This window comes from Carassius auratus, chromosome 4 (genome assembly GCF_003368295.1).
Source record: "Carassius auratus strain Wakin chromosome 4, ASM336829v1, whole genome shotgun sequence".
NCBI classification, from domain to species: Eukaryota; Metazoa; Chordata; class Actinopteri; order Cypriniformes; family Cyprinidae; genus Carassius; species Carassius auratus.
In genome coordinates this window covers 21,273,606-21,289,612 of record NC_039246.1, presented here as the reverse complement: position 1 = coordinate 21,289,612, position 16,007 = coordinate 21,273,606, and the positions used below count along the sequence as shown (strand labels likewise).

General features: G+C 38.8%; 2 protein-coding genes across 6 annotated transcripts in view; one reads left to right on the top strand and one right to left on the bottom strand.

Annotated features, from left to right (window-relative positions):
- Positions 1-16,007, bottom strand: part of ints13 (integrator complex subunit 13) — a 37,154-nt gene that overhangs the window by 10,335 nt on the left and 10,812 nt on the right. The window lies entirely within an intron of this gene.
- LOC113062355 (ras association domain-containing protein 8-like) lies at positions 137-14,475 on the top strand. Of its 4 annotated transcripts, none has more exons than XM_026232184.1 (5): positions 138-448; positions 8,018-8,200; positions 9,728-10,626; positions 11,636-11,744; positions 11,911-14,475. In XM_026232184.1, exons 2-5 carry the CDS (start codon positions 8,089-8,091, stop codon positions 12,030-12,032), a joined length of 1,242 nt encoding a protein of 413 aa, XP_026087969.1. In that variant the 5' UTR covers positions 138-448; positions 8,018-8,088; the 3' UTR covers positions 12,033-14,475. The 4 variants fall into 4 exon arrangements, with proteins under 4 accessions (XP_026087976.1, XP_026087969.1, XP_026087952.1 ...); XM_026232167.1 differs by having other exon boundaries at positions 140-448; positions 11,636-11,765; XM_026232176.1 differs by having other exon boundaries at positions 140-448; positions 8,015-8,200; positions 11,636-11,765.

The following is a 16,007-nucleotide window of genomic DNA, read 5'->3' as shown; positions in this document are numbered from 1 at the left end:
GATAATGAATAGTTAATTGGTTAAAGATGTGAAAGCGTTTACAATTTGTTACATTAATAAAATCCACAGACTTTGCAAAATAACCCCTTAATGTTCGGTACATGCAGAGTGTGTGTATGTGTGTGTGTGTGTGACCAGTGTGGGCTGTGCAGCTTTAAAGTGCTCGCTCCATGATGCCTTGCGGTGTCCCGCTGACTGTTTTCCTCGTGTGAGAGCAGAGCTGCCTCTGCTGCTGATGTAACGGGTCACACTGACAGAAGTTCAGCAAACGGACCCTCCTAACGGACCTCAACCGGACTACATTTACGGACATCGGCGAAAGGGAGACTTTACGAAGCATTAAAAGGAAAACCACATCATCTGCTTAAATCTGGTTTCTGCTCTGGCGGAGCGAAGTAACGGACCCGGACTGAGGATTGTGGCGGTCTGGGACTGCAGACACACGCAGGTACGGAAATTATATTAAATAAACCGTGTTTTGGACAGTCATGAAAGCTGAAGAGAAGGGCGACATGTATTTCATGTGCTTTCATGGAGCATCTTTAAATTCTTGCGACGGGACGCGTTTCATGAAGGCGCAGGAGAACAGACGCATGAGTCATGACACGATACTGTGTGCAGTCAATGTCAGGGCTTTTATCACCAGCCCAGATCTACGGACATGCGTTTCAATGGGTTACATGACAGTTTGATGGTCAGTGATTTCTATTAGATCAGCAGAAGGCCTGCAGCCCCTCCTAAACTTATGAACATACAGCACTGCATCCAATAAACAGCAAGGCTTTATAGTAAGTTTCATTAATGAGCCATAATTAGACATTATAAGGGAGACCAGGGCTAACTGTCACAGTGGTTGTTTCTGATTATGCAGAATATTTCAAATCAAAACATCCAAAGCTATTTAAGGTTCATTGCGACTTACAGCATCCGTCTCTATTGTGTATTTCATAAACCTTTAGTAAAACATTCACAAGAGCAAAAGTGCGACAACCAGCCCTCACTTAATGCTCATCAGATTGGTAGAGTACAATGAAATATTAATGTGAAAATATTTGAATTAAATGTTCCTGACAATGCAATTATTGAAATGCATACTAATAGTAATGTTTTGTGATTGTGTGAGACTTCTGATTCACTAGCTTCTATATGTAAATAACAAAAACACACAAAAAAGTGCAGTGATAAAAATATTTAGGATATTGATAATAAAATAATAAAATAAAATAAAAATACTAATTTGCAACATAACAGACATTTTATGTACACCTAGAACAACTAGAAGTGGCTGATGAAAAGTTTTAAATGCCACACCTTATCTTGAAAATAAGGTGGTTAGTAAATTTCATTAATGAATAAATTAGACATTATATAACATTATGAACTCAACATAACTCTGGCACCAACACGTTCAAAGTTTACATAATGTCGTAGAAACTGCGAAGTTATATGCACTCTGATTAATAGTTTTAACTGTTTTTGTTAAGCTGGTTTGATTACATAAAACGACTATCAGAACTTACACAAGAATATGCAGTAGAGGCCAAACTGTTGCCTTTTTGTTATAAAGGTAATGTGCTTTACAGCAGGTTTGAATTTCTTGAATTTTTAGGGAAACGGCTCTAGACCACATTCCAGAGGCATGATATCACATATGATGATCTAGAACAAATAACATAATTATTATTCCTTATTCCTTGGTCAAAACTGAACTGTAATTTGAAATTAAAGTATGTTAGTTCATTTTCAACATACTGCTTTCAACCACTCCTTCAAACTAAGCAGACAGGGCAAGACCCATCAAAAATAGACCAGACAGAGTCATCTTAGTAGCCAGGTTATTGTGTAACACAATATTTGCATGTGTATTTTATTTTTATTTTTGCATACACAGCCTTCCTCTGCCTCACTTATAGATCTGTTTACACATGCCTCATTCATAGAAAGGACTCACTCACACAACCGATTAAAAGCCTCAGCCACTCATTACACACAGTCTTATATGACAACAGCTGGCTCATCAAAGACCCACTGATCAAATCTGCTGACTGTGGATATCTTCAGCATGCTAAATAACTCCATCGCAATACCTAAGTGAGAAGAAACCAATAGAGAGCTGAGTGAAGGGTGTGCCTCACACGTCCTGAAAAGTTAAGCTGCGGGTAGAGACCTGCGCGAGACAGATTTTGCAGTCCAGCTCCTGCAAGATTCTGTCCCGCGCCCGACAGCTCCTGCAGAAAAATATATTATCTGTTTCTGCTCCCACCCCACGACATCCATGCTTTTGTTGTGCTCCTGCCTGCATAAAAGTAATCTAAATAGATGTTCTTTTCAGCACATAAAATGGTTCTGTAAAACTATTATTTTTTTTATTTAGGCTAAATATCAACATTCACAAACCACTGTCATTTTTAACAGAAGAGCAAGCATGGGCTGCTGCGTGCATGGTTTGTCAAGGCAGAATATGAGCAGCACTTCCTCTATTATCACTAAAAGCTTACATCTCAGTTCATCATGATCTTACAAAGCTCTTCATGTGTTAAAATGAGACAATTCGTGAGCACACAATTTCAGCACTGTGGTGAGTAGATTCTAACTTAAAGGTGCTGTATGTGAGTTTCTGACTCAATCACTGACAATAAATCATAAACATACTATAAAATGTTTGCAGATAATAATTAAAAAAGCTAAGTTAACATACTTGTTTATCTGAAAAACAAAGCTACAGTCAGTTATTCTCCTTTGAAAATGTGCGTTCCAGGTCGGAATGTCGGTCTCTGGTTTGGTTTGTGAAACCCACCCACTGCCAATTTAACCAATTATATTTTGAGATTGCAGGTCTCTAGCTACGGTCTCATTGATCGCCCCCTGGTGGCTGGCTGCAGTACAGCCAAACTGAAATATTTCAAGAGTTTTTTTGTTTTGTTTTAATTCTGATGTTTACGATTTAAAGCTTAGGAAAATTTAAAATTCAGTTTCTCAAAAAATGTGAAAATTCTGTTTTGAACTTGATTAGTTTGATTAATTTTGAGTATAAATACTGGGTACCTCTTAGGCTAGTTTAGAGCATGCAACCACAATTATGGGAAAGACTACTGACTTGACAGTTGTACTGAAGACAATCATTGACACCCTTCACAAGTAGGGTAAGCCACAGAAGGTCATTGCTGAAAGGGCTGGCTGTTCACAGAGTGCTGTATCAAAATATATTAATATAAAGTTGACTGGAAGGATCTAGAAAATAAGAAAGTTTGCTTTTTTTTAATAAAAAAAAAAGAATAATAAAGAACTTTTCCATGATATTCAAATTTTTTAAGATGCATCTCTATGTTCAAATGTTCGTTTTTGTGATAAGTTTGATTTTAGCTAATAATTGTATACCATAAAAAAGAGACATGTTGATATGGTTGATTTGGGTCTGTGGGAGATTGATACTGTGGGTCAACCTCACGACACTACTCCGCAGGCTCTGGATCCAAAGGAATCTCTACTGCACATACTCGGTCTCCAAATGACGTCATTTACTCAAGATGGCAGCAGCCACTGAGATGCTTAGGCTTCACTCTTTTTTCCTGTAAGGAAGTCGAGATGCATCGTCCAATCTTTTTTTTTTACAGTCTATGGGCGGAGTAGACAACAGCAAAGAGATAGTGAGACAGAACTGTGCTAACAGATGTACATGTAATATCATGAATAAATGCATGATGGCAATGCAGATCAGGATCTGATGTAGGCTGCAGAAAGCTGTTATGTACTTTGATGGGGTACTAGTAGACAGATGAGATCTGCACCAACAGATTTCCAGTTCTACACATTGTTTGTTTACAAAATGCCAAAAATGTTTGGTGTCTCAAGAACTTTAACTGATTAAACCATCTCTGCGTGCATAATTTTGTTGGTTTCTAATAAGAGTGCTTGTCATAGTTCACAGACAGTTCACTTCCCTCTTTTGAACCACACTGTCCAGCTCAAGGAAATGAAGGGATTTGTCTGCTGTGCAATAAGAAAACAATGACTGTTTACATTAGGGTTAGGGTATGTGCACCTAATCTAATAATGAGCATAGTATACATACACGATTTTTCTAACTGTACATACTCTGTATGATCATCTTATTTTGCACAAATTAGTTTATCTGCAAAGTGGCAACACTGCCTAAACTGTTGTTTTACAGTCTGAAAAGGATAAGGCAGAACAACATCATCAAATTATTTGCAACCGAACAACTAAATAATTGGTGCTTTCACTGTTCTTTCTAAACCCGTAAGACCTTTTGTTAATCTTTAGAACACAAATTAAGATATTTTTGATTAAATCCGAGAGCCCCCAGCTCCCACATCAGCAGCACCACATGCATGTGCTATGGTACTCTTGTGAATATGTGTCGTATACTGACACAAAACAGAAGAAATTGTTAAATATATTCATTATTTTTGTACAAAAAGTGTTGTCATAGCTTCATAAAATTATGGTTGAACTACTGATGTCACATGGACTATTTTAACGATGTCCTTACGTTCTGGGCCTTGAACATGTCAGTTGCATTGCTGTCTATTATCTGTCAAATATAACAAAAATATCACTCAAAATAAATATATCAAAGATATCAAAAATATCTTTGTTTTCTGTAGATGAATGGAAGGTCTTAAAGGTTTGGAACAACATGAGGGTGAGTAATTTATGACAGTATTTAAATTTTTGGGTGAACTATCCCTTTAAGGTGTACTCTGGTGACCTGGGCCTGTAAGCAACTACATTGAAACCAATCAGAACACCCTAGTAAACACAGAAAAAACACTTGATTCCATATTGTGGTGCACTAGAATAACTACAAAAACCCTGGCATTTTGTTAGTGATTTCTTTTTTCTATGGACAAGCTTTAGAAAAGGTAAAAATCTAGTTTTATATTGTCATGCACTGGCAAAGTTCACTAGCAATGCCTGCCAAATTATCTAAAGAAAAAAGGGTTGATTAAACATAATTCTTGTATTAACAATGAATGCCAAATTAAAATGTTTTAGAGAGAAACTTGCTTAAAAGCAGAATTTTAATTTTGTTCAACTAACTAATTAAACTTTGTGTTGAACTGGTATGAATATGAATATGTCCGGCATCCCTTCCCCCAAATTGTGTGTGATAAAGCCAATTACTGTGGCTTATACTGTGACTTTGACTTAATGAATCAAACTCAGGGTTTCTCATCCTCAACAGATGCTCTACTGACAAACAATTTTATTTTAAATGTGTTCAATTCAGTGTCAGCTCATGACTCATTGGTGCGTTGTTAAGCTCCTAACCCCTGACAGGACAAAGTTTTACAGTGGGACATGGACAAAAGTTAAAATAAAGAGATTGTTCCTTAATTGCTGGTGTTTGTTAGTTCCCAAACCGGTCACAGCCGGCCATGTGAAGTATTCACAAAGCTGCCAAAGCATCACTATGGGGATGGATTGTTTGTGTCCAGTCATGCTGTGAGGCATGCAGAGATGGGCGTCTCTCCAGTGGACCTTTGTGTTTGTCTAAACCCTTGTTAGAACAGCCCCCCACTGCAGTCCACACACCGTTAGGGTCCTGAGGTGACACCATTTTTAATCAGACACAAATTTTCCTGAATAAACAATCAACGCTAATTTTCACAATAAAACAACGTATTGAACAGAGTGTACTGCCAGCTCTCACCTCTTAGTTTTGTGTCAACAAATATGACAGCTAGCCTGAGTAGTTTTATAAACGTTTAGCTGTTATATTCAACAGCCCTGAGTTAGTATAGCAGAAAGGATGTACATCATTGACAAGACAGAGCATGTGAGAGGGGTATAGCATGCAGGGACTGTTACACCCGATGGGGTTACTATAGCATACAGCCAATATGTGCTGTCGTGATCTGTATTTACAGACGTGAGTGGACTGGAATGTGAGTTTAGACGCGTTATGTCTCCTTTATCGCCTGTCTTGGCTGTACCTTACACTGACAGGCCGCTAAAGCCTTGAGTTTGTTAAATTTATCCCCAGGTCATTGAGCCATAGCTCGTCTGGGGCAGATGCCTGTATATCATGTATATACAGTTAAACACAGATTCTGCAACTGATACATAATCTTGTTGGGGGGCTGGACTTAATGCAGTGTTTAAAACATACAAGAAAACAACTGTATGGTGCTTTGCTGAATGGGTAGGACTGAACTGAGTTAACAAGCTCATGGGAGATTTCTAAAGCAGAAATGAATGATTAGACGTCCTGCCCCGATGTCTCTGCCCAAGAGAGACTGTTTAGAACATGATGTCAGAGTATCAGAACGCACACCAGGACAGAATTAAAACAAGATATTTAGAAAATGTGACTGGATGCTTGTCCATGCAAAAGCTAAGATGTTGTGGGTGGTTGCCAAGCAGTTCTAAGCTGTTTTAAGTGCTTTTCAAGGTGGTAACTAGGGTGTTCCTTGTGGTTGCTATAGATGGTTGCGTACTGGCCCAAGTGAAAAGAACCAAACCCTCTGTCTCTGTTATTCTTGCTTGGATACCTCCTTTAATTTGGGATTTCCCAAAATTGGTTATCCAGTCATTAAATGTTGACATGAAATGTACCCGATTTTGTAAATGTATCTTATTCATCTTATTGAAAATGATTCACCTTGGCTGGCCATCTACAACCATTTAATTAACTTAAAACCCGTTTTTATATGACTACAAGCAGCAACTGATGAGCAGAACCAAATCCCCGACCTTTATTTTTTTCATTTTCGATTCGTTTCACAGCTATGTACATCACAACATGGAAGAAGAGATTTGTCGATACGGTCTTTACTTTGAAACAATACAATTTCATACCACACCCTTCCTTAACTGGTTTCATAATGTGAGGTATTATAATATCCATGGCACAAATTTATGGATGATTTCTGTGCTGGAATTTAATACTTAGGGGTTTGCTAAAACTGTATTTCTGTAGTGTTGACAATGCACTATGCAGATACAGATATCCATCATGCATATCAGCTGGGTGTGAGATGGCATAGCAAGACATTGCCCACTTCAGATTTTAGCAGCTCAAACACTCATGGAGACAGACAGAATGAGAGACAAACAAAGGACTTTCTCTCTTCACAAAGCACACACACTGAAAGACTTATTACCTGTCAGGGGTGTACAGCTCATCCCACTTATCCTTTATGAGTGCATCTCATGGGAATGGGCGCCATCCATACTGTTCACACAGGCCTGTTTGGACCAGTTCTTCTGCTTGAGTGGTTCATGGCTAAATAAATCACTCGGTTCACTCAGTCCACTACCACAGAGGACAAGCATCAGTCTATACCAACGTTTTCCTTAACAATAAAATTCAGTAAATAAAACTTGCAGAACAAAAAAAAAATAAATTCTGAAAACACATCTGAAATTGAGAGCTTTAAACATATTTGCTATGGTATTTGTATGCTTTGTTTAAATGATCTTGTAATGCAAGGGTCTTAATCTCAAAATACCTAGCTAAGAGTGTTCTCCATTGGGGGCAGTTGAATAGTTTATTTTTTAACTGTCTATTCTGACTATACATAGCACTGATACATATAAGTCAGTTGATGTAAACAAATAAATTCATTAAAATCAATAAAAAAAAAAAAAAAAAGAATCAAGTCAGACAGGCAAAATACAGTGGTGGGATGTGCAAAAACAGGATGTCCATCAACTAGCAACAATCCTTAAAGAGAACAACAGGATAACAAAAGGACGAACCACAGTGCAGTAAGTGAAAATTGATTTTCAAGCCGGATTTGAGGATAATAACAGATCAGGGCTTATGAGAGCAAGCTGGGAGTAAAACTTTAGCACTGCAGCACTCAAACCCTCTGTTCATGAGGAGCTAAAGATGCCATCTGTCAGATTGACACAATGGATGAAGTATCATAAAGAACCAAGTACTAGTCAGGTGACTGTTATTGAAGAATACAGAGAGGTATTTATGATTAAACCATTCCTTATGTAAATGGGATTAGCACAAACAGTTCTTTGGTCTTTCAAGCAGTGATAAGAGCAGCATGCAGACCAGAGAGCTTGCAACGGGGGCCTGCAGAGGTGAGGAATGACATCATCCAGATGAGAGGCATGGAACTGAAGGTATGGGTGGATGGAGTGCAGCGCATCGTCTGTGGGGTCACAGAAGTCACCACATGTCAAGAGGTTGTCATCGCTTTGGCCCAAGCAATAGGTGAGACACTAAACACATTGTACCCTAATCATCAAGATCCAAACAGGGTTTTGGTCACCTTGACATGCTCAAAACACAAACTGATTGGTGAATAACATGTTTCACAATGGTATAATTTTTAACAGAACCTTTTTAAAGGATTTGTTTAATTTTTAATTTTTGGCATGTTCCTTCCAAGCTCCCTCCTCCTTTGTTCTTCCCTTCCACTATTTTTTATGCAACATAATCCTCACTATGGTTGTCTCCTTGACAACAAGCCCTCTTTGAGATCAGAGATGGGAGCAGTAAAATGCAGCATTGTCCCTTCTAGTCTCAAAGTTCAACCCTGTCACCCCATACTAGAAATAATGAGACTGTGTTTTTGTCCATTATTTCATGAATAAGTGCAATCTCTATGTCACTGAGGCGCCTGGTCTCTGGGGAATGTTGGATGGATTTCCTTTGGAAAGTGAAATCTTTGTGTCTTGTATGTCTGCTTGCTTCTCTGCTTATCCATACGCAGCTTTATTCAAGTCAATGTATGTAATGTAGTGCAATTTTAAACTATTTTATACCTCGTTCAGACTGCCAGCCTAAATTTTTGTGCAAATCCTACTGAAATCCGATCACATTTATATATTCTGAACTGCAACAAAATACATGAAATCCATTTTTGCTAATCTGTTTTGAGCTACATTCATATGTGGTTTGCATTGCTATTCAAATTGCATTCCCTGAAATCCATTTTAGTCTGACGGGTCTAAAACGTGGCGTAGATTATTCACATTCTCATGCCAAATAAAACGTAAACATGTCAGACTTTTTAAGAAAACATGCTTAATGTCTTTTCAGAAATAAGCTTGTGTTGTTGCAAAATGCAAGTCATGCGGAAAAAGACAATATACTACTAGTGTACACACCTCATTGAGTTTGAGTTTTGAAACCAGCAGAGACGACAGGACAGAATAAAATCACACATTCCAGATTCCTGCATTTCTGCCACTGCTTCATAAGAAGAAATTTAAAGCTGTGTGATGGCAACATAGTCAGGTCGTAAGAAAAAAACCTGTTTTGCTAACTGTATTGCTGTTAGTGTCGTCTTTAGTGTAGGCACAACAACACAGTGGCATTGGCATAGAAAACAACGCACATTTCGTAAAATTAAAAGCGTGTCTCTGGACACACAAATTGGATATAAACGGTTCGATACACTGTGTGGACAGTCAGTTGTCTAGATCAGATTGCAGATATGCACAAAACTATATTAACTATATGCAGTATGCAATATATATTAACTATACGAAAGTCATTCATAGGTTCAATCTCTAAAAGCATCAAAGATATGACTCGTTTAAATATACTGACAAAACAACAGAGTCTTAACCAGTTGTCGGATTTTGGGGTGGGACTACTTGTTTGGGTGACTGACAGACTGGAGGAATGTTTGGGATACTTGTTTGAAACAACCATTGGTTTTGAAATTCTGATTTTTGACCCTAATGCAGAAATTGCACTTCAAATTTCTAATGTCAAAGTATTGTCTTGCAGGGCGGACAGGTCGCTACACGCTGATTGAAAAATGGCGCGAGACAGAGAGGCACCTGGCCCCCCATGAGAATCCTGTGGTTTCTCTGAATAAGTGGGGTCAGTATGCTAGTGATGTGCAGTTGGTGCTTCAACGTACAGGCCCATCTCTGAGTGAGCGCCCCACCTCGGACACCTCTGAAAGGACCCCAGAGCGCAGCTTATACCGCCAAAGTCTCCCTCCCATGGCAAAGCTACGCCCCACAGCCAATGACCGTTCCCTCAAACGACGCGAACCAAAACGCAAGTCTCTCACTTTCACCGGTGGTGCTAAGGGGTTACGTGAGATCTTCGGGAAGAATCGTGAAGTTGAGACCAAACAGAGAGCGGTAAACACAAACCGCAGCAGCACTCCAGCCCCTACACAGGAGCTGTCCCGCCTGGTGCAGTTGCAGAAGGACAAGTTGCACATCCTAGAGCAGAAACTGCAACACTGCGAGACTGAGTTGCAGTGGCAATTGACAGAGGAAGAAGAAGAGGAGCTGGTCAAACTAGAGCAGCAGGTCCGCAGGAATGAGGTGGAGATGAAAGAGCATGCTTTCTGGGAGAATGAGTTGAAGCTTGAGCAGGACAATGAGAGACAACTTCGTGAGCAATTGCAGGAACTGCGCAGCCGTGTACAGGAGTGCGAGGAGCAGCTGGGAGAGTACCTAGCACGTATTCAGTGCATGGAAGCAGGGCTGGAGGCAGAGCGCCTGCAACAAGAGCTGATAGAGACGAGGCTAGCGGATGAAATGGAGGTCCGGTCGCGACTGGACAAGGCTTGTGCCGAGCTAGACATACAGGTGCAGCAGGCTGCAAGACTGGAAAGCAGCTGCAGAGCTGTGGAGCTTTCACTTGGGCAGTCAAACATCAGGCTACAGGTGAGATCACCTGAAGGAAGATCACAATTCCCTTAGACTAACAGTTGAAAGTGATCCGAATCATTTGGTTAGTGTTAAGTTGTCCAAAATCAGGCCCACAACTGCAAACAAAGTATTCAAGTATGGTTCACAGTTTGTGAAAGCAATTTGTACAAAATTGCAAAAGTGAATCACTGTTGATGACTTGGGGAGCATGCAGAGATTAATAAATAGTATACATATTTCTTAAAGATTTATATCTCATAGCTTAGGGCTGTCCTTTCCTAATCCTGGAGAACCACTATCTTACATAGTTTATCTCAAATCCTAATTTAAACACACCTGAACCAGGTCTTCAGGATCACTAAAAACTTCAAGTGTGTTGGTGCAGGTTGGAGCTTAACTCTGCAGGACATTGGCCCTCCAGGAGCAGGATTGGACAATGCTGTCATAGCTGTTCTTTCAGGGAGCAGTTTGCAGTCTTTGCATCTCTTGCATTGCATCCATGACAGATATAATCAAGTGCTGTTCTGTGCACATAAAGTTTTGGTAGTAAATCCAATGTTCTCTGACCAAGTGTCAAAACAACCTATGAAGCAAAGTACTAAAGAATAGCCAATGTTTTTATCCATGCAGTACAAGTGTGGCTTTGCTGAAACCTGCAAGCTGCTTTGTTTTGGACTCTTTGACCTTAAGTTCCAACAATGCTACTAATCGGCTTTGCAGCATGTTAAGGGAGCTGGGAGGGGGTGGAGGGTAATGGTCACAGATATTATGTAAAAGATCTTTGCCAGAGCTTACAGATGAAGTGACGGAGCAGGATATTTCCCAGTACCATTTGCATTCACCTGGAACATTACATAACATAGATACACTTGTATTAAATTCTAGCACTAAATTCTATCTGGACTGTCAAAGTAACAAATGCTAGCATGGCTGGTTTTGGAGCATAATATGTTGGCCCTCCTCTTTCTTTTAAAAAAATTAATAAATAAATTGAACATTTTAACATTATTATTATTTTATTTAGGAGAGGGAGCAGGAGCTGGAACAGTTAACTAAGGAGCTGAGGCAGGTGAACCTTCAACAGTTTATTCAACAGACTGGCACTAAAGTAACAGTTCTACCAGCAGACCCTGGTGAGGAGGAAGCTAACATAGGTACAAACATAGATATTGTCTGTTTTGTTCTTCATTTAACATAAGGTAACCAACCTGTAATGTACGTTTCTAAACTCTTAGGCACAATTTTTACATTTTAAAATATACTTTACAAGTAAAGTCACTCTTTGTTTTATCTCCGTAGAGTCAGAAAATCAGTCTGGATCTCTGAAGCGGCTTGGATCAGCTCGACAACTTCCCGCTGACCTACGAGCTCTGCAGAGCCCGCTGAACACGACCTTTAACCCAGAAGGCATCTACGTCTGATTTTGCACTGTGCATCAAAATTTAAACACAGTCTGCACTTCCCACATGACTCCATATCACTCTGAGACCATGAAGATTTGCTGTGGAGAGATCACACTCCCTGCAATTACAGAGGTATCTGTTGTTGGCTCTACAGATTCATCAACAAGCAGCGAGTGTTTTTTACAGTGATGATTGCTTTGTCTTGACGGCTGTTTGACTAATCCAACCCAATCAGTGCTTTTTCCAAATCCTACAAAGACTCCAGCTGAATGTATGCACAATTTCACTGGACCCAAAGTGCAGTAAGGCTTTGAATACGTCTTGAACATGGCAACTACTGAACTCACACAGAATACATGCTGACTCAGCCTATGTTCAATCCATCAAACTTCTGGTGCAAGTTAGAAAATGCAGCATTATTATGTCTTTCATTTCTAGAATGTTCCTGAATCTCCTTAAACCTCATACTCGATGCGATTATGCAAGCAGAAGGAATTTTAGGGAGATGCAATGAGATCGTTGAGGATGATAAATTATGCAGTTTATATTTTATGGCTCATAGTCGTGATGAAAGCTCATAGAAAGGGGTGGGGTTTCGCTTTAGTTTGCACTTTATTGGCCAAAACATCTGCTGTGGAATTTTACTGAAATCTTAAATAGCTGAAGAATCATTTTCCACGTTTGATTACGCTATTCAGGAAAACAGGTGCATGCAATATTTTAAAGCCGTGTGAGAGTGAGTAAGAGAGGTGTTTTTGCATGAAAGCAGCTTGTGGAAAGTGAAATTTGGTACCTTTTAAAATAAAACAAAGGAACCTGGTTTTGTGCTGAACAGCTTAATTAGAATAATAAAAAAAGCCTTTTACATTATGCAAGTACAATGTAGTTACGCACAAGTCGTGATGACTGTCCTAGATCAACTTGTTCTGCTTAAGTTTTCAGTGAACCTTTTTGGCCAATAAATGCATTTTATTTCTGACACAAATATTTAGTTAATTTTTTTTTTATTTACCTGATCTCACAAAAATCCTTATCTAGAGATGTCTTTTTTCCAAATGCTAGCAAAAATCTCATCAGTTGCATATATGTTAAGCAAATCTTTAGCATTTTTACTAGTTTTTAGAACTTTATAATCAAACCAAAGTGTTCTGGAAGTCATGAATATCTGCATGAATGTAAAGATTTGTAATTGTGTATTATGTGCAAAGGGAAGCAGCTCAAAAATATTGTTGATGACATGATTTTTTTGTTTGTTTGTTTGTTTAACTGCAGGAGCATCTGCTTCCCTTAAAGCAGGTTAACCCTTAAATTCACACAGATGCAAAATGACTCCATTTATTTTTTACATTTAATATGGACATAAGCAAGGAGCTCTTGGAAGTGTGTATAAGTACTCATTTATATTTGGTGTAGTAGCTTCTGAATTTGTTTTTATATTTTTGTAAACTAGCTTACTGATATATTTTTTTCCAAAAACACTATTTTGCCAAAAGCCAGTGTTAACATGATCTTCATGAATGATTCAATCATTTTATCTTTTAGTAAAAAAAAAAAAAACAGGTTTGGTTTAAAGCTTTGCACATCATGCTATACATTCAAAACAAAAACCATCTGCTTCTACATTTATTGAGGATTTTAGTCAAATAATTGAGTAGTTGTGTGTTGATTTCACACAGAACTAGTGCTCAGATGATTTGCAAACAAACACTCGACTGTCTGAATGGTGCATGATTTGAAGAACAATGTCATCTCTGTGTGACGAGGGAAACATTTGAGAAGCATGCCTTACTATAAAAAAAAAAATGAAAGTTGTAAATAGCATAAAGCAACATATCAATAAGTAGCAAAGAGGACTATTTTTAACAGATTTAAAAAGAAATTGCACAGTGCTCTCTAAACTACTAAAACAAACTAAATGTTTTTAATTTTTAGCATTGTTAGACTGCATGCACTGATGTTCAGTTTTGAGTGAGAGGCCTGAGGATCCACCTATGGCACATAATACAGGTGTAATACTCAACTGGGCTGTAATAAGGTGCAACATGGACTGCTCTAAATGACTGTATAAATATCTGTGCAACTGTAACAGGCTTGAGGTTTGGGACTGATGTGTGTGCATTAGAAATTAACAGTGTGCATTCTATCACCTGCTGCTATGCACACGGGAGTGACTACAATATTAAGCTCAGCTGGAAGTTGGTAAAATCAAATGGCATCATGGTTTGATATCTATGGATCACAAGTTTTAACCTTTAATGCAGTACCAAACCAGATTTCGATTCAGCTCTATTTTTAACAAATTATGTTAATCAAACTACTTCCTTCTTGAAAAGTGTCAGATTGCTTGGAAGACACATTGAAATGATTTATGTTGACGTTTATCGAGCAGCATAAACTATTTATGCCATCAGTAGAAAAGGTGCAGTAACACTGTAAAATATGAAATAAATTTAGAATAGAGCATTGTTGTTTACGGTGTCTTTTTTTTTTTTTTCAGTCAGCAACCTAGAAAAAATGTGTTTATGTGTGTTTAGCAAAATTCTTAAGACAAAAGGTCAATTGTGTTGTTCCGTGTTCAGATCATTTTTGGTAGAACAGATTTAGTGATTTATTCAGCCTGGCAACAGTTACAAAATGCAACTACAAAGCTGGTTCTAAAAATAAGAGAACAGTTCCAGTCTCAGCTTAATGAGTGTTTCCAGCTGGTTAAAGACCTGACTAAGTTCAAACACCTTGATTTCCCTAATGGCTTCCAAGCAGAAGTCTTAGCTGCAGGCACTGACAATGGAGAGGGTAGCCTGGGGCAGTTATTTTGCCCTGTTGGATGGATTTTACTCTAATCAAATGACTGGAGGCTCCTTCAGCGTTCTGCATGCCAGGAATCAAATCCCATCTAAACAATCACTTTTACCTCTGCTCAATATGTGCACAGATTCTGACAGCAAGCATTAGGATCACATATATCAACCCCACCAGATGCTCTTCCTATCTGGAGTCAGAAAACTCGACACTAACATCCTCTGTCCTTGGCTAGATTGCTCTTTCTGTTCATTACGGAGTCAAAACACATCCTGCAAACACACTTTCGAAGCCTTTTTTAAAAGGTAGTATGCAAGTTTCATAGAGGGTAAAAATAGCAAGCTAGTTTTGAAAGCATAAGAACCCACCCTCCCTGCAAATCACTCTCCAAAGCCACACCTCCTACAAAACACATGAACAAGCACAGACAAACATACCAGAGGCTAACCAGCGACACGATGAGACTGCGTTTGTGGGGGGTTGAATCCAATGCCGATTACATATCACATGCACACACATGGTTGGTAGATGTAGGCAAATATATACGTTGAAAAGTTGGTAGGTGTAAGGGAAACAGGTCAATTTAGCTCAAAGGGAATCATTTAAGATTTTAAAGGGAATTTGAACAGAATCACTGTTTCACGGCTGTTCACAGAGACGCCCTGCGATTCAGTGAACTAGCCGTTTAACATCAGATCTGCGCTGGATACTAATATCCAAACTATAGTGAAAACACTATTAATTAGCACAGTAACAAGATCGGCAGTTTAAGACATTAACTTGTAAGCACAAAACACAAGATACTTCTCTTTTCAATATGAATAAGGCTTTATTAGATAAATCTAAGACATATAAACTAATCTAACACATAAACGCACGCACACACACATTCACACAAGTTGCAGGAAGGTCGAAAGTTAGGGAAAGATGAGTTTAAGAGAATGGAAATATGGAATCCCAGGTTTACAGCAATACGTTAAATTGCATAGACATGAACAACCATCAATCACGTAATTAGCGCTCGCATTGAGTTCCTCAATGAGGTTAAAATTATATTAGATACACCAGTAAAGGTCACAGTCTGGAGGTAAAGTTACTTGCATCTCCTGTGAAGAAGGAGCCTCGGTGAAAGGGCTATCCCGAGGTCGTTGATTGGCTGGAAGTTCAGTCGCTGAAGTGACGTCTTGGGAAGCC

Coding starts and splice junctions, on each gene's coding strand:
- LOC113062355 (XM_026232167.1), top strand. CDS start 8,089: ATGAGAGGCATGGAACTGAAGGTATGGGTGGATGGAGTGCAGCGCATC. Junction 8,201..9,727: donor CGCTTTGGCCCAAGCAATAG/GTGAGACACTAA, acceptor ATTGTCTTGCAG/GGCGGACAGGTCGCTACACG. Junction 10,627..11,635: donor AGTCAAACATCAGGCTACAG/GTGAGATCACCT, acceptor TATTTTATTTAG/GAGAGGGAGCAGGAGCTGGA.